At 30.7% G+C, this 19886-nt stretch overlaps 1 protein-coding gene across 1 annotated transcript; it reads right to left on the bottom strand.

The window, feature by feature from the left end:
• Positions 1-227: 227 nt before the first annotated feature.
• On the bottom strand, positions 228-6252 carry LOC145140814 (putative linoleate 9S-lipoxygenase 5). Its single transcript, XM_079074195.1, has 9 exons — positions 5848-6252; positions 3483-3772; positions 3156-3393; positions 2714-3055; positions 2334-2419; positions 2046-2153; positions 1646-1950; positions 1296-1559; positions 228-1170 (listed from the first exon to the last, which is right to left on the bottom strand). The coding sequence occupies exons 1-9, from the start codon at positions 6161-6163 to the stop codon at positions 414-416; spliced, it is 2706 nt and encodes a 901-aa protein (XP_078930321.1). The 5' UTR covers positions 6164-6252; the 3' UTR covers positions 228-413.
• Between the last annotated feature and the right edge of the window lie 13634 nt (positions 6253-19886).

Here is a 19886-nt window from a genome sequence, read left to right as displayed (position 1 = left end):
GTGTGTGTGTAGAGTTCAATGGAGATTGAACTCCCCATTCTATTGAGTACCATGTTATTAACCTACAATGAGGATTTTGATTTAAATGGTATTAAACTTCTCATTCAACTCTCCATTAAACTACCATTGAAGATTGCATTATTAATAGAGTGAATGAGTTGTGTTTATTGTTTATATAATACAGTTTCTATACAACCTTATACTAATATTTTAGTGTTCTAACAGTATCAATAAAACAAATTTACTAATAACATTTACAAAAACAATAGATTACAATAAAAGATCACTAATAACATTTACAAAACAATAGATTACAGTAAAAGAGAAGGATAAATAATGTCACACAAGGCCAAAGGAATAAACACAATGGTATACTTAGCAACAAGAGGTCATCAACACTAGGTAAAGACATTTCATATCGACACACTGTTAGGTATACCCCTTCCAGTAAGCCCTTCTTCACTACTGGGCATCAGTAGAGTGTATCGTACCTTTGCAGGTCCATACCTATTCTTCAACCTCTCATCTTCATTCATCTTCACAATTCTTTCCTCAATTTCTTTAAGCCTCTCACCAAATTTTTCGAATGCCTTCAAAGGTTCTGCATCCATGGTCCACCCAGGACACTCTCTTTGCCCAAGGTATATCTCATCCGACGTATGTCTCGATAATATCTCAATCAAAGAGACGCTGATAAGTGACTGCAATTGAGGAGTAACGGTTTTCAAAAAAAAATTCTGGGGATCCTCTTCTAGTTCCTTGTACTCGAGAGTATTGTTTGGTTCTGGAATAAGCCTGCGGGTTAGAGTCGGACGATTGGGTGGATAACCAGCATAAGGGTATTGCCCAAAGTTTACAGCTGCGTGAAGAGCAGAAGACACCCATATGATTATGGTGCAATTGTCAATCAGGTCTTGAACGGAACTCACTGTGGGCCACCATGGCTCGTCTTTCAAGTCACCATGTCCCTCCTCTCGAACTTCCTTCCACCAAGATTGCAGTTCAGCATCATTTTGCACCATGTCATCGTCTTTGTAATAGAACTTACAGTAATCCTCAACCCATGCTTTAATCGCTGACCAAATCTCAAGCCCATCTACAGCATATGGGTAGTCTTCAATCAGTAAACGAAGTCCATGACGAGAATCAGAGTCCTCAACAGCCAATCCCCTGTATATTAAAAGCATCCATTAGTGAGTTATAATACTAGTAATTATATTATACGACGAAAGTTCTTTATTTCTTTTAGAACATTGGAAGAAAGAGAGTACAAAGGTTGTAGATGAATCGCCCACCTCAAGATAAGGTCCTTAGGGAGAGCCTGGTTGGGGAACACCCAGTTCTTGTATATCTTGGAGCAAATTTCAATCGAATATGGACCTGTAAAGAAAGTTCTTTCAAGAATACCTCCAGCATTGATCAAGACAACCCTAGCAGAAGCGTTGATGTTCATTGTATCACGGAAATGAGGATGGAGAAGCTTGTAGATGGGATGGAGCACACTTAACTGTCTATTTGTTGCTATAATAAATGGCTCAATACAAGCATGTGTATTCAGCCTGTGAAATATGAATTTGATATCAATATATAGTTTAAAACTATAGAAGGAGCTATATATGATCAGAAACTAGTGTTAAAATTTTACCAGTGACTGATGAGTTGATGAACTCCAGAATCGTTCACGGTTACATATGTTTTGGCCAACTTCCAAATTGCAGCTTCCACACCATCTTTAGCCGGGGTGCATACTTTGTTAATGGCGCCAAGATGATCACCATCTGGATGAGGCAAACTTAACTCAATAGCTATTGGTTTTAAAGTTCCATCCGTTTGTAATAAGAGCAAAGTTCTAGTGGCGTAAATCTTGCTGGAAGTTTCATTCAATCGCCTCACATATGGCATCAATGAGTCATGATGATCCAGTATAAATAGTCTATTTGCTTTTAGTACCTGTATGATGACAAGTTTAAATGATGTTTCAGTTTTCAAGTATATTAACTTTCTACATCATTAGGTCAAGGAACCAAAATTAAGACTTTAATTACCTCCTGTACATCTAGACCATCAAGATGTTCCTCTATGTGATGTGATCTTATTGAACTAGTTTGGTCACCATAGAGTTTTTCATCCAGGTTGCTTGTTGGAGGGAACTCCTGCAAAATTATGATCATCAAATTTTGTCATTTTGAAACGGACATTTATTATTCTTAATTTGTTTGTTTGAATATGGATGAAACCTAAAGAAACTTGTCAAGTTAGACAAGTTCACATGGATGTCTTATGTTTTCTTGTGTTGGAAAAATATATATGATGCCTAAGAAGCTCGAGCTTACTTTCAATAGTTTGATCACAACTGGGTTGAGTCCAGCCACCATTTCTCTTGCAAATTCTTCATCGGTGCTCCAAGCCAATGGGTCAGCTGGTTTACAAAATCATAAAAGAATATTCAAATTAAGAATTACAACGTGGTGTCAACCCAAACTACGTAGTTTAACAAACATGGAGTGTATCACATTTGCAATAAGGCAATGGGTGTGTAACCTTCGATGTAATAAAAGATTTTTTAATATGTTTAATTGAATTTTGTAGAGTGTTAATTTGTTATAAAAAAAAGTGACAGTATAAAAAATATAAGCAATCCATTAAACTATATAAAATTGTACATGCCCTTAACATGTTATTTTAATGTGTTTAATATGGGACACATTAGTACCTTCGATGACTTTTGGTATCGAGTATCTAGATAGTCCCTCTCCATCCGATCGAATAAGTTCTTTCACCACTTGTAAAGGAATGTCTTTTAGAATGGTCTCAAGTACAGGGCCTTCAGGAAGCTTGATTCCTCCATTGTAAAGCTTCATGAAATCTTCGAAATTGTCAAATTCGTCTAGGGTAGCGTCAGTTAGAGCCTGAAACTCGGGGAGAAGAAACTTAAGGATGGCTTCTAATCCATAAGACAGAAAGTCAGACCTCTTCAAGTGCCCAAACCGCTCATCCCTTGGAACATATATCTTATAACTCTCAATCAGGAAAAGCCTGCTCTCAGTTTTAGGATCTACCAACACCCAAAAATATGTTCTTTAGCATGTCTTCAAAGTAACTAATTATAATCATATTCAGATATTCTCACATTATGATACTTCGATCTAACTAACCTGATTTCGTTGGTTTTCTTCCTGTTCTTCCCCTACGAGGGTAGGGATACTCCGATGACCCACCAATAACAGGGCGCACATTCTTCTTATCATCTGGATCTCCTAAGTCATTGTACAAAGCATAATCATAAACCCTGTCCCATTCCTCAAGCATCCCAGTCCCATTTCCTCTCAAGATTTCTAGTTCTTGTTCTCTATAGTAACGTAGCAACTCAGGTGTCTCATCAGGAAGATATGCCTGCATCAATGTTTAAATGATTGTCTTAAGAAAAACTCGAACTTGAGGCTCCAGTTTGAAAAACATATATGAAACCGATCTATATATACCTTATTAGTAAAGAAGACACGATTTTTGGTATAGTTTTCAACAGGATAAACCCATGAGTTACAAACAAAATGGACTTGCCCATAACCAGGAACATCATCGAGAGTGAGTGTCATGAGATAAAATTGACTGTGGTGAAGATTTTTTACTATAAATGCTCCTGGTAGTCCCATTTCTTCACTCCAATCAAATGTGACTTCATATGTTGATTCCGTGGCAGTGAGAGGAGTGATGGTGCTTATCCAGTCCTCCAAGATTGCTGGTTCTCCAAGCTTCCCCTTCAACTTTTTGTCTGCAACACAAAACCCTAAACCTGATCAGCATTTCCTTTACTTTCTAAATTGTGTAGTAAAAAATGTTTTTTTTTTTTTTTTTAACTTGAATTTTATGTTAGAAAGTAAAACGAAATGTAATATTTTTATTTATTTAAGGGATTTTAATTCAAGGTGGTAAAAGATACATGGAAGATCGATTTTGATCTGCAAATATTCTTCATTTTATTTAAAATACATTTTTGATACTGGATTTAAAAATATATATATTTACTAAAATATTTAGAAAATAAAACATGTTGCATAATTCGAAACAATTAATGTTATAATAAGCAAGAATATAAACTGCATATGCATGCACATGCAAAGAGTCTTGATCCATTATTATGATATTGAGTAAAATATTTACAAAATGAAAAAAAAAAATTCTGTAATATGAAGACATCATTATATATTGTATTTCGTAAAACAAGTTGGCAAAGTTCAAGTAGGGAAATGTATGATTATTTTTGTGATAAAGCAGATAGTCATTTAGTTATAGATAGTACTATCTATATTCTTTGTCGGTTTCGTGAATACTTGTATATATTCCTAACTTGTAAAAGTCGTCTCAAATAAACGTATAGTTGAAAATATATTGGTTTGAGTTCAATAAGATCCCTTTTCAAAGATCAGAAAGTTAATTAATTCCAATCCTTCCAAGCTAGTCCATATGTGGACCAAGGACAAACTAAAATCCAGGCCAAAATAAATTGATCAAACTAGAATATATATATATATATATATATATATATATATATATATATATATATATATATATATATATATATATTTTTGAAGCCAAAGTAATACATTCAAACAATTAATATATATCTTTGATTCTTATACATCGTGAAGAAGTCTTATATTGGCATCAATTTTAAACAGTTTACGATTAATAATCACTTTAAACTATTATGAAAAATTTTAAAAATTAAGATTTCTTGAAAAAAAAAATAGAGTAATTAGTTTAATTATGTGCAAATATGAGATAGTGCGTAGTAGGTTTATTTGTCGCCTATATTATATAAACAAAGACCCTACCGGTCATTAAATAATAGGAGTAGTTGATGCATATGAAATCAGACATTCTTTATTTGTATTTACAGGTTGTTCATTATTAATTCACACATGGCACATTTCAATATTCCAAAAACATTTGGTCAAATAAAAACTTAATGCAAAATTAGGAAAGGATTTGTACCTCTCCACACCATAACGACCTTATAATAACCAATTGTATTTATAAAAAAAGATAAATCGTATTTTTGAACGGTGATCAAGTCAACGAATTTTAAAGCGAACTCGAAAAGTTGATGGTTGAACACTACGGATATTTTTAATGTGTCAAAGTTCTTATCCTGAACTAATTTTATTTATACACAGAAAACACATCATTTTATATATTCATCATTTCTTCAAACCCAAAATGGTATATTGCCAAACAATTGCGGAAAATATATATATATATATATATATATATATATATATATATATATATATATATATATATATATATATATATATATATATATATATATATATATATATATTACTTTTAAGGTCGTTTAACTAGTTGGAAACTTGGAATGTTATATCGTTGTGAAGGTGGACAGTTGGCAGAAAACACGCCCTAGCTAGCTAAATTTCTTTCAAACACACAACACCAACACACACAGATTGATCTCTAGCAATAGTCAACTCTATACAAGTCAATTTTTCACGTATATAGAAAAAGTAGCGTTGGGAAAATATCATAGTAGATTAAAAAACTGATGAAAGAAACTAGGGTTGACATTTCGAATTTCCTTCGTAGATTTTCTACCTGAATCAAATACAAATGCAAATCACCTAAAGCTAGTCTATGTACATGGCAGACTCAACAAATTTCAAGCATATTCCATTGGCTTTAAATTGTTTTTCTTATAGAACAATGACTATCATATTGTTTGTATTGGTAATTAACGAGGCAACTAAATACTAGCAAATATTAAAGAAATAGTCTGTGCGTGTATTATATGATATAGAAGAGTAGGCAAAGTCTGAGAATTTTAACCTGACGATCCGCCAACTGCATGAGTAGCACTTACGAACTGGATAGATATATGTTGGCCAAAGAACTCATGAGTTCGATCAAGAACGGAGGCACCCAAGTCATTGAAATCAAGCAAGTTCTTCTTCATCAACACCACTTTCCCTTTAACAATAATTTTCTTGCTCTCATGTTTCTCACCGAACACTAACTTCGCAAACTTACGAAATAAGTTATCCATGCACGTAGGTTTCTCTGTGTGGGTTTCTGTGTCGGTATCTCTACTTTTCTTTGATTCTTTCTTTGCTACTTCCTTTTTAGAGATGAATGGACGAAGCATGAGCGCGTCAAGCTGTAAGTTAAAAGCAGAAAGTAGAAGGTATAAACCGTAAGGACACTAATAATTTGACATTTATAGGCCTGAATATGCAAAACAAAAAGGGTAGATATCCCTCGAGCTCTATCTTTTTGTTCCAGTCAATAATTTAAATTGAAGTCAAATTTTTGCTGTTTTTCTCTTTCTAAACATGTTACAAGTAGAGATTATTAATAAAGAGTAATTAGTCACTAAGCACATAAGCACATTATTAAGCCTAATCCAGCTGTATATTATATGTAATGTCTGCTGCATGCGTTGCTATTTAAACATCAACTTGTAATATATATATATATATATATATATATATATATATATATATATATATATATATATATATATATATATATATATATATATATATATATATATATATATATGGTGAATTTCAATAAAGAACAATAATTAATAAAGAATCAAAGGAATCAATCGTGAGCGTCGAAAATCATAATGATCAACGGCCAAGGAAATAGATGTACACTTGTACATTGAACGCACACACCGAATTATACAAAAAAATTCATCTCCTTACCAAAAAACCGACCTCTTTTTTTCGTTTAAAATTTTTTTTAAGCAACATTTTTTATCGAAAAAAAAAAACGAATATACCGTTGTTCTCGATTTTTCGTCTTCTTTCCATAGATATTCATGTTGATATATAAAAAATGAACTTTTTTTTCGAAAAAAATTCACTTCATTTTGTTAGTTTTTTCAATATTTAAGTTTATTCTTATAAAAAAAATTAATTATACCAAAAAAATTAATTTTTTTTACTCTATTAATAAACATCAACACCGACTAAAAAAAACTCCCGATCAGTGTAGATTTACACTATGAATCTAAACTGTAAATATTTCAATTTTTAACATTCACAATGTGAAAAATCGATCAGTTCATATTCACATTGTGAATCTGACTTACTATTATGCACACTGTGAATCTGAGAATGTTCACAATATGAATCTGAACAGGTTCACAATGTAAATCTGAAATGAAATATCGTTTTTTTTTTAACATGAATATGAATCTATGTTTCAAAAGTACCAAAAAGTATGAATTTTGATATATTTATTAATTTTTTTCTAAAAAAAAATAGACATTAACTTTTCAACAAAGAAAATGAAGTGGGTTTTTTTCGAAAAAAAAAATCGTTTTTATATATATATCATCATGGATCTCTATGGAAAGAGGACGAAAAATCGTCAACAATGGTATATTCGGTTTTTTTTCGATAAAAAAACATGGCCTAAAAAAATTTAAACGAAAAAAAAGGAAGTGTGTTTTGTTATAATCCGGTGCATGTGCGTCCATTGTAAAAGTCTACAACTTTTCCTTTTGCCGTTGATCGCTTTAAATTTCGACGCTTTGAATTGGTTATTTGATTAATAATGATTATCTATTAAACTTTTCCATGTATATATATATATATATATATATATATATATATATATATATATATATATATATATATATATATATATATATATATATGAAGTGGTTCAAATGAGAACTCAAAAAGGTTAAGAACCCTAAGAATCATTTTTTAAAATGTTTTCATTAAGGGTATTTTGGACAAATCAAACATTAATATTATTTTAAGCAAACTTTTTCATTCCCTAGTTTACAATAGTTGTCACTTGTCGTTAGACCACCATCGAACTACCGCCAGACCAACGTCGGAGTAACACCAAATTTAGTGTCATTTTTTTGGTCGTATTCACAGCTTAATAGAACAAATATTATGGCTCCTATTTCTTTGGTAATACTTTTTAACACGCACAATTTCATTTTTATAGCCAAATATATAAAATATAACAAAATTATATAAAATTATGCCTTGACAATTTAAATTTTCTTTCTTCAAATATCATATTCACAGTTTAATAAACATATTAATTAACTAATGTACAGTCTATTATTTTCATGTATACTTTCATTCATATTTTAAAACAAAATTTATATAAAATACACACTTTAATACAGTTCATTCTCAGTTTAATACATAAAATTCATAAATTAATACAATCCATTATACACGAATATACATATTCATATAAGTCAAATGAAAACTTTAACACCACCAACCAATCGTGCCACCGTCGTATCCATTATTCCTTCTAAATCAGATCTGTATATAAAATCATAGATATAAAATCATAGATTTACAGCTTAAATATTATATTCACAGTTTAATAAACCATATAATTTACTAATTTTGAGTTTAATGTAAAATAATTATAAAAACTAATACATTTTTACATATCTATACAACACAAAAAATAAATATATTCATAAGAAAATCAATATACACATACTTACATAAATCATTCATATTTTAACAAAAAATTCATTAAAAATTCACAACTTAAAAAAGTCATTTCATAAATTAGTATACAAAATTCACAACTTAATATAATAATTTCATTGTTTAATACACAAAAACTATACATTCACAACCATATCCTTAACTTAAAACTTATATTTATACATTAAGATCTATAGTGTAGTGCAGGTCGGCTCTATGTATTGAAAATATAAGATAGGGCTTAGGGCCCCATTTTGTAAAGGGCCCCACTTAACCCCATTTTGCAAAAACTACAAGTTTAAACTAAAAAAAAAAAAGACAATCTTCACTTTTATATTTTTTCTATTACACAATATACCAATTCTCAAGGCAACGGGTATTTCTATTAATCCATAATCCATTACTTCAAAGTTTATAGTTTGTTCATTTGTAGGTGTGTCGGTGATTATTCATTGTTCTTATTAATCAAATAACTAATAATCATGTCTATAAGAAAATACGAGTTAGGAGCAAGGATTGACGTACAGACTATATCAAGTATAGTAAAGGCCAATGGGCTCCAAATTTTTGGTTCGCTTAGAGCCCCCAAATTGTTTGAGCCGCCCCTGGGCTAGTGCTTCTTTCAAAGTTTATTTACATAAATATTCACATTTTATATTTTACATATTTTATTCAAAATTAGATAAAATCATATTTGTGTATAATCTCTTTCGTCTCATATTTCAGAATAAAAAAAAAGCATAAAAAAATTAACAACTCAATACAGCCAATACATTTCTTAATACATTCATTTTACAGTTTAATATATTCAATTCACAACTTAATAAATTTAATTCATAGTTTAATACACAAAATGCACAACTTAATATAATCAATTCACAGTTTAATGTAAAAAAATGTACATTCAAAACCCATATTTTACACTTAAAACTTACATTTCAAGAATTTCATTCACAGTTTAATAAAACATTTTAGTACTCTAATTCTTCGTATTCACATCTTAAAAACATATTTGATTTGTCGAAACGTTTTCATCAAACACCTTGTGTGTACCATAAAACTCACAATTTAATAAAGCATTCCAGTACTCTTATTCACAGTTTAATTAAACACCTTGTATTCTCTATAAAAATATATTCTAATAGATTTAAAACCAATTTAAAACTTATAAAAAATCATGAAAGTCATGTATTCACAACATAAAACTTATATTTTCTTATTAATAATAGTAAAAACTAACATTAATATAACTAAACAATTTGTGAAACATTTAAACATCATAATTCACAACTTAAAAAAAAACTAAATTCGAATTATTTGAGAAAACTTCTACATAATAACATATTCTTAATACAATTCACAAGAAAACAACCAAAAAACCTAAATTATGAACAATTCTATTAAAATATTACAACAAATAAAAAAAAGAAACTTGGATTCGCAACATAAAACTTATAAAAAATTATTTTATTCATTTACAGCTTAAAAGTTATATTTTCTTATTAATAACCGTCAAAACTAACTTTAATAAAATTAAACAGTAACTAGAACATTAAAACATCACAATTCACAGTTAAAAAAAAACTAAATACACATTTTTTTAGAAAACACTAACATAATAACACACATTCTAAGTTCAATTCACAACGTAATAACACTAAAGTATAAAATGCGAATAACAATTTTATGAAAATATTATAACAAATAAAAAGCAAACATAGATTCACAACTTAATAGTAGTTAAAACTAATATTAAGACAAGTATACTACAAATGAGATATTAAAACCTTAAATTCACAGCGTAATAAAAGAAAAAATCAATACAAAAATCAACATACCTGATGCATAGATATGTTGGTGTTTCACCGGAGATCGGAGAGAAAGAGATGGAGACGAGTTAGCAGTGTTTCACTGAAGCGACAAGGTAACAACGACGGATGGATATTTTTGATCTGGTCACTCAATGTCACTGAAACTCGTAGATCTGAATGCATAAATAGTAGATCTAGATGCGAAAATCATAGATCTACCACCGGAGATCGTAGATCTATCACATGGGAAGATAGATTTGGACCTAAACACTTCAGATCTAAAACCCTCGTCGTCAATAAAGTAGCAGTGGTCGATGATTCTCATCAGATGAAGATGAAGACATTAAGGAGCAAAGGAGGAGGATGTAGATCTAACCTGAAACACATCGAGTTTACATCAGTTCTGGAGTTGTTTCATCGTGTGCCACCGGCGGAGGCGTCGAATGTGTAACAGATCTAATGCGTCGGAGTTTGAAGGAAACTCATCAGAGGTTTGTGGTGGTGATAGTTGACTATATCTGAACAGATCTGGTGGTTTTCATACAAATCAGAGAGAAATAACTAGAGCTGAACAACCATAAATGAAGGAAGAAGGGAGAGACATCGACGGGGAGGGAGGAGGTGGTGGTCCGGCTGATAACTGACGGTGCCCGTGGTGGCATCTAAGGTGTGAAGTAAAAGAGAAAGAAAGTGGAAGTAGAACTTTATGTTTTGTGTTTGTGAGAAATGAGAACCATATCTAATATCTATTAATCATAAATATTTTATATGGATATTGACCATAGTACCCTTATTATTTTTTGGTATTTATAAATACTTAAAACATAAAAATATTAGAAATTACACAATTAGCCTTAATGGTTAGTTAAAATCAGTTGTTCATAGGGTTCTTAACTTTTAGTAGTTCTCATGTGATCTTTTACCTATATATATATATATATATATATATATATATATATATATATATATATATATATATATATATAGAGAGAGAGAGAGAGAGAGAGTTATGTTCCAATGAGAACATTTTTCCCGTGAGAACATTTGAGAACATTTTTTAGACTATGAGTTCAAAAAAATTAGACTATTAAACACGAGCCGCTTTCTTTTTTCTTTCTACTCGTCGACACAACGTCCCATTTTTGCCTCTACCCTCTCTGATCTTCAACAATCAATCTACCTTGCCCCAATCTGCAACGACATTTCCGCCTTCACTAGTTTCACCGACGACCCCTATCTCCAGGTTGTATTCTTCATGAAATCAGATACCTGTATCGATTATCATAGATGTACATGTTAAGTTTTCTGATGCTATGGATGAATGACGCTGGATTCTGTTATGATTTTAATGCTGGATTTTGATTTGATTTTCATGTTGGATTTTGATTTGATTTCACCATCACCATCAACGAAGCTCATCTTTAACTATCTCTTCTGCAAGTCTCAATCTACTGTGAAGTTAATGTCTACAAACACGTTCTATGAGAGCTTCCAGGTAGTATTTTTTTCAAGTCTTTACATATGCGTTTTTCAACCTAAATTGACTCGATTTATCATGAAATTAAGCTTATAATGAATGACTAATTGAGTGTCTAATACTTGATTTCACATAAGAAGACGTTTTATTTGAAAAATTCCGGTATCTTTTCCTGTTGTTGATGGATTATGAACTTGCTTGTTCATTTGCTTGCTTTTGTGAGGAATTATGTGTACAGTTAGATTGTTTTTAATGAAAACAGTAAGTTCTATTGTTTTTTATTGAAAATAGTAAGTTCTAGGGGATGGATTGGATTCTATTATAGAGTTTATTATCATTGTAGGATTTCATGCACACAAGGTGTTTGTCATATTGTCTGAAAGAACCTAATAAGTGTAAAAGTAGCCTTTTATGTGAAAATCCTTAACTTTGAACCCTTATCAAGCTAAGCATTAAGGCCCTTATGTTAAATTAAATTTCACATCTCAATAGACTAATAATTAACCAACAATCATGTTAAAAGTGACAAACTTAAGGCTTAACCATTAAGTACTTAATAGAACACCAAAAGTGATTTAAAAGCTATTATGATCAATTTTCCCAAATCTGTCCTCCAACTTCTAAAATTCGTGCAAGTCAGTAGGAATACCTAAAAATCATGAGACTTATTTTTCTGGAAATATTATTGTGTCTAGTTTCTTCAAACTTTGAATCACATTTCGAAATTCCAAATCCTTGAGGGGTAAAATTGGCAATCTTCTCAGTTTGGTCCATGCTGTCACAGATTTCATGCATTGTCTTCAAAAAATCATAATAAATTCATCATAACTCCAAATGCCAAAATTACAAAGCCTATAGTTAGATATGGATGTATAGTTTCCCACATATAAAGGGTTTAATGTAATTCTTAGTAGATTGGTACAGTTTATTCCAATAGTGTTGAGTGGTCCAGAATGTGACAGCTTAAAGTTACTAACTTGTAAATTTAATATAAAATCAACCAAAAATCATTAGAACGAGATCTTTATATTTATGAAAAGATAAAAGAGGGAGCTTTACCATTATTATTTTATCGAAATTTAAGAATGGGTTGAAAGGTAAGAAAACAGATCCCAAAAGAGCACTACAATCAAAGAGAAAATAAGAAAATGTATACATAAGTTTTATAAGAGTAATACAACAAAGCACAAGCTAAATAATGTTATGATTGTTGTGTAGGTTCTCAGAAAGGAAAGGATCCATCTTGCTCATGCTAGCTGATTTTCAAGTTCAAGGAGGCGAGTTACACTAACTCTCCTATTATGTAGGCATTACTTGTTTTATGATATTGTTTACGTTTACCTAATCCGGTAGAGTGAACAAGGAAAGGCAAAATGTAGTTTGTTTTTTAGTGTGAAATGCAGACAAGATTCATTTCCACGTTCTCGATTCGTTAATTGTTTTCATGTATGAAATCACATGCGATTATATGATCTAATCACATATGACTTATATGCACAAGATTCATTTTTGTGTTTCGATTCAATAATTGTTCTTTGTCCATATTAATCATATGTGATTAAATATATAAAATGACATATGATTAAATACATGATAACAACTATTGAATTGAGAATGCGAATTTAAATCTTATTCACATAAATCATATGTGATTAGATACGTATAATCACATGTGATTAAATACACGAGAACAACTATTGAATCGAGAACACAAAAATGAATATTGTCCACATAAATCATATGCGATTAGATACATATAATAACATGTGATTATGTGTATCTAATCACATATGATTTATGTGGCTAAGATTCATTTTTGCATTCTTGATTCAATAATTATCTTTTTTCCACTTTAATCATATGTGATTAATTACATTTAATCAGATGTGATTATATGTTTCTAATCACATATGATTTTATTTGGAAAAAATGAATCTTGTCTATATAAATCATATGTGATTAGATACATACAATCACATGTGATTATATACATGATAAAAAATATTGAACCAAGAACACAAAAACAAATCATTATCCAAAATAATCATATGCGATCAAATACATCTAATCACATGTGATTATATGAATCTAATCACATATGATTTATGTGGACACAATTCATTATCGCTTTGTCGATTGAATAGTTGTTCTCATGTATTTTATCATATGTGATTATATGTTTAATCGCATGTGATTAAGTACATGAGCACAACTATTGAACCGAGAAGACAAAAATGAATCTTGTCCACCTCAAATCATATGTGATTATATACATATAATCACATGTGATTAAATACACAAAAGCAATTATTCAATCGAAACCGCAAAAATAAATATTGTCTACATAAATAATATTTGATTAAATACATATAATCATATGTGATTATATGTATCTAATCACATATGATGTGTATGGACAAAAAATAATGATGTCTATATAAATCATATGTGATTAGATACATATAATCACATAAGATTATATACACGAGAACAACTATTGAATCGAGAACACAAAGATAAATATTGTCCACATATATCATATGTGATTAAATTCATATAATCATATGTGATTACATATATCTAATCACATAGAATTTATGTGGAAAATATTTATTTTGGCGTTCTCGATTCAGTTGTTGTTCTTGTGTATTTAATTACATGAGATTATATGTATCTAATCATATATGATTTATATGGAGAATATCCGCTTTCACATTCTCGTTCAATAGTTGTTCTTGTACATTTAGTCACATATAATTTCTGTATACAAGATTCATGTTCGCATTTTCGATTCAACAGTTTTTGTTTTTCCACATTAATCATATGTGATTAAATACATACAATCACGTATGATTAAATACATGAGAAAAAATATTGAATAAAAAATGTGAAAACGAATACTATCAATATAAATTATATGTGATTTGATACATATAATCACATGTGATTAAGTACATGAGTATTGAATTGAGAAAGAAATAATGAAAATTGTCCAAATAAATAATATGTGATTGGGTACATATAATCACATGTGATTATATGTATCAAATCACATATGATTTATGTGGACAATATTCATTTTCACGTTCTCAATTCAATAATGGTTTTTTGTCCATTTTATTTGTATTTGATTAAATACATTTAATCACTTGTGATTAAATACACGAGAACAACTACTGAATCAAGAACGCGAAAACGAATCTTGTCCATATAAATCATATGTGATTAAATAAATATAATCACATGTGACTGAATACACATGTGCTTATATGTATCTAATCACATATGTTTTATGTAGACATAATTTATTTTTGTATTCTTAATTCAATAGTTGTTCTTTTACCACATTAATCATATGTGATTAAATTGATATAATCAAATATGATTATATCAATTTATATATGATTTATGTGGACATTATTCATTTTTGTGTTCTCGACTCTATAGTTGTTCTCGTATATTTGATAATATGTTAATATATGTATCTAATCACATATGATTTATATAGACAAGATCGATTCAATTTTGTCCATATAAATCACATATGATTAGATACTTAATCACATGTGATTAAATACGTGAGAAATTATTGAATCTAAAACTCAAAAGTGAATTCTGTCCATATAAATCCTATGTAATTAGATACATTTAATCATATGTGATTATATACATGAGAACAATTATTGAATCAAGAACGCGAAAATATATTTTTTCTACATAAATCATATATGATTAAATACATTTAATCACATGTGATTAAATACATGAGACTAAATATTGAGTCGAAAACATGAAAATGAACATTGTCCATATAAATCATATATGATTAAATACATATAATCACATGTGATTAAATACACGACACCAACTATTGAATGGAAAACGAGAAATGAATATTGTCCACATAAATCATATATGATTAAATACATATAATCACATGTGATTATACGTATCTAATCACAAAAGATTTATGTGGACAAAATTCATTCTCGCTTTCTCGATTCAATAGTTTTTTTGTGTATAATCACATGTGATTATATATATCTAATCACATATGATTTATATGAACAAAAACGAATCTTGTCTACATTAATCATGTATGATTAAATACATGAGAAAATTATTGAATCGACGCAAAAATAAATATTGTCCACATAAATCACACGTGATTAAAAACATAAAAAAATTTGTTGAAGAGAAAATGTGAAAATTAATCTTGTCAATATAAATCATATGTGATTAGATACATCATAAATATAATCACATGTGATTAAATATAAGAGAACAACTAACGAATCAACAACGCGAAAATGCATGTTGTTCACATAAATCATATGTGATTAAAACATATAATCAGATGTGATTATATATGTCTAATCACATGTGATTTATGTGGATAATATACATTTTTTTATTCTCGTGTATTTAATCATATGTGATAAAAGGTATCTAATCACATATGATTTATTTAGAAAAAAACGAATCGTATCCATGTAAATCATATGCATACATATAATCACATGTGGTGGTGGGTGGGGGTGTTGGTGTTGGTTTCGGGTGGTGGTGGTGGTCTTGGAGAGTGGTGGGTAGGGGTGGTTGTCACACCCTCGAACCAGACGGCGGAAACGTCCGAGGGCTCGCGTGACTTAAATTGAAATATCATCACAATGAATATATATGAAACATAACACATGCATCACCAACCATTACATAGTACAACTGGCATTGTTTACATCAAGTACAAGGTTTACATTACATGATTTCAAAATATAAAGTGTTTGGTGATTAGCACTTACAAAAGAAACTTTCAACACACTGGATGCCTCCTTGTCTAACGATTACCTGAGAATACAAGTTATTTTAAAAACGGTCAACATATATAATGTTGGTGAGTTCATAAGTGTTTTTTATGTAAAGCAGTTTATGTCATTTGTAAAACCCAGAAAATCCGATATTTTCTGTATTAAAACTATTCTTGAAAATGTGGTGATGATCCTGTAAGTATATGCGTGAATGATTTCAAAACGTGAATAAATGAGAAGTTTTGCATTATAGTTTTTGAAAGTACAAATGAGTAAGATTGGTTTCCCCGGAAAACCCGATGTCTTCCGATAAAAATTATGATTGTTTTTGCTTTATTGAATCGTTACATCGAATGAATATGATTTCCCATGATTAATGATGTCGGATTTCTACGTGAGTCGTTATAACCATGCATGATAATGACTAGTTCGTCTGTCTTGGTATTCTAATGAACACCGAAATTTGATCTTAAGACTTTGTCACCCTAGACTGGCCGAGTCTAACTGTAGCGAACAGCTTAGGTGTGGGGGAGTCACCCCCGTATAGATCTATACACAAACTCTCGCTCTCCCTCCAGGAGACTTTGATTGCAACTACAGACTACGACCGACACTTATTGGTGTCACCCGTTATTACTCACTCAATCCACATTAATTTGATTAGCCTTGATTAATGATCAAATTTTATTTTACTTGAAGAGAAGGTAAGCCTAACAGACGAGGAAAAAAGGACTACTAGGCCCTACTAATTTCGTATGTTATTTAAGGCTGTCGAGTATACGAAAAGCGCGTTGGCCCATTTCGCATATGATTTATTTGGACCATACTAGTAATGCTAATGGGCCATTGAGGCCCAATAGCATGTAAAAACCATTAAGGGTCCCTTAAGCATGTAATTGGGTCGCAGGAGGCCCAATAACATGTATTATTTATGTTGGGCCCAAAAGCCATGTTAATGACTCACGAAGGCCCATTAAGCATGATTAGAATCTCAAGCCCAACCATTTGAACGTTTACTTGTTTTGCATAGAATTAATGTTGTGAGTTGTTTAATCGATATGTCGTATAAAATAGTCCAATAATGAGTTTTATGGTGTAGTGTGTTATTTTAAAGCTTGTATATTAGTTTATCTTGACATGTTAAGTGAAATATGACCTAGATCACATATTTTTCCTTCTTGAACTATAGATCTCGAAATATCTTTCATATTTAGCACATATATATCACAAAAACACAAGAAATCACACATATCATACAAATACACATAGATCTTCACATTTTACTTGCATTCTCCCCCATAAAACATATGAAAACCGAAAATAGAGGGGTATGAACTCACCTTAGGTTTGTTGCTTCGGTTTTGTAGAAAGAAAATGGAAGAGTTTGGTCCTAGCAACTTCATTGAGTAGATCTCGAACTCAAGAAGATTTCTAAGAGTATACACACCAAAAACTTTGTGTAAAGGAATGATCTGACAAGAGAGTGAAGTTATGAAGCTTGGATGTGTAAAGACTTACCAAAGATAATGATTTCTTATGGAAGAACCTCCTTGAAATGTCCTAGATCTCGAATTTTTGATGGAGCAATGTAAGGTGTTCTTGAGAGAATATTGAGTGTTTTTAAAAATGAATTTGGTGTGGGTGTTAGGTGCTCTCGGCCGAAACAAGAAGAGAAGAGAGGGAGAAGAGAGAGATAGATGAAAGGATGGTTGCATGGAGACATGTGAACTTGCATGGAAGTCCAACATGTAATAAGGAGGTGGCTAACCCTCCTTAATCCCCTTAATTCCCTTTTTTTCTACTTGGGCCGAGAGAGAGGGAAAGAAGAGAGTCGCTTGGGCCTTTTGTGCTAGAGTCCATAATATGGAGCCCAAATTAATGGTTTTTCGGCCCATTGGACCCATTGGGTAGTTTACAGCCCAAATTGCATAAAAGAATGAGTTTTACGGCCCATTAGGGATTATTGGATTTCTTATGGCCCAACAAGGCCCATTAAGGTAAACCAACCCATTTTAGGCCCATTATGGCCCAAAAAGTTAAATTTCATGAAAGTGGGTTAAATTTCAAGCACAACATGAATTAGGGTTTACGAGTTTACAGTAGATAATGTTTATAAGAGTACAGAATTTCCTAGCTAGAATGCTAGTTGTGACATCATCCCCCCGTTAGAGGGAATCTCGTCCCGAAATTCTTTTTGAAGCTAGATTTGAGAATGTGAGAATAAGTGAGGGTACTTTTGTTGGATTAATGTCTAAGTCCATAACTATATTTGGTATGTACTTGACCCGACCCGGCATGGTCCATTTGGGTTGCACTTCACCGGCACAATTTATATGGATAGTCTTTTGAGAATAGTATATTTATGATTTATATTAATATATTATAAGTTCTAATATATTAATATGGAATCATATTATTTAATTAGTATTGATCAAGAATTAATTTAGAATTAATTAAGTGATCAAAAAGAACTAATTAAATATGGACTCTTATATATATGGAATGGGCCAAGTTCATTTAGGTTGGGCTAAGCTTTCATGGATGGTCCGTGAAGCTTTTAACCCATGGATCCTATGTAAATGAAAGGTCATGGGTATTAGGGTTTACATGGATGTAACCCTAATCCTCCATAATATATAAAGGGGTCCTTGGCTCACAAAATTGGCACAAGTGTGTGAAAATAAGAGTGGGCCGATTTTAGTGTGCATATATATTCTCTCAAGTTCTTCCAAGGTGTTTTGGTGATTTGTGATTCCATTTGAGGCTTCCACACTATTGGGGCTAAGCTCTTAAAGCTTGAAGACATCAAGCTACATCAAAAGGTATGTCATCTAACTAGAACTTTATAGTATAGGTGCTTTATAATATGCTAGTTAGGATGAAACCTTGGAATAGTTAATATTTACATGTATAATAGAGAAAACATAGATCCAAGGTTTATAGGGTTGCATTTACACCATAGGAGTGTTAGAATGCTCAAAACCCAACAGTGGTATCAGAGCCATGGGTTGTTTTCTGTTATATTGATGCAAATGTTTTATTTTCAAGTTGAAAAAAAAAGGAAAAAAAAAACATGACGTTTGTCAAATTTTAAGATAATTACTTGTTTTGTGAAAAACGAATTATTTGTAAAATTTGAATCATTTGTTATATGAGTTGAATTAGGTCAAATTTAGTAAAAGATAAAATGATATGATTATTTTATTAGTTTTAAAAGTTTGATCTAAATGTTTTAAGGAGTTACATATTTTGTCATAAAATTTTGGAGCTCAAAAGTTTTTTTTAAGTTGTG

This window comes from Lactuca virosa, chromosome 9 (assembly GCF_052849685.1).
Source record: "Lactuca virosa cultivar CGN04683 chromosome 9, Lactuca_virosa_CGN04683_v6, whole genome shotgun sequence".
NCBI classification, from domain to species: domain Eukaryota; kingdom Viridiplantae; phylum Streptophyta; class Magnoliopsida; order Asterales; family Asteraceae; genus Lactuca; species Lactuca virosa.
The sequence above is the reverse complement of the archived record's forward strand: the minus strand, read 5'-3'. Positions and strand labels throughout refer to the sequence as shown.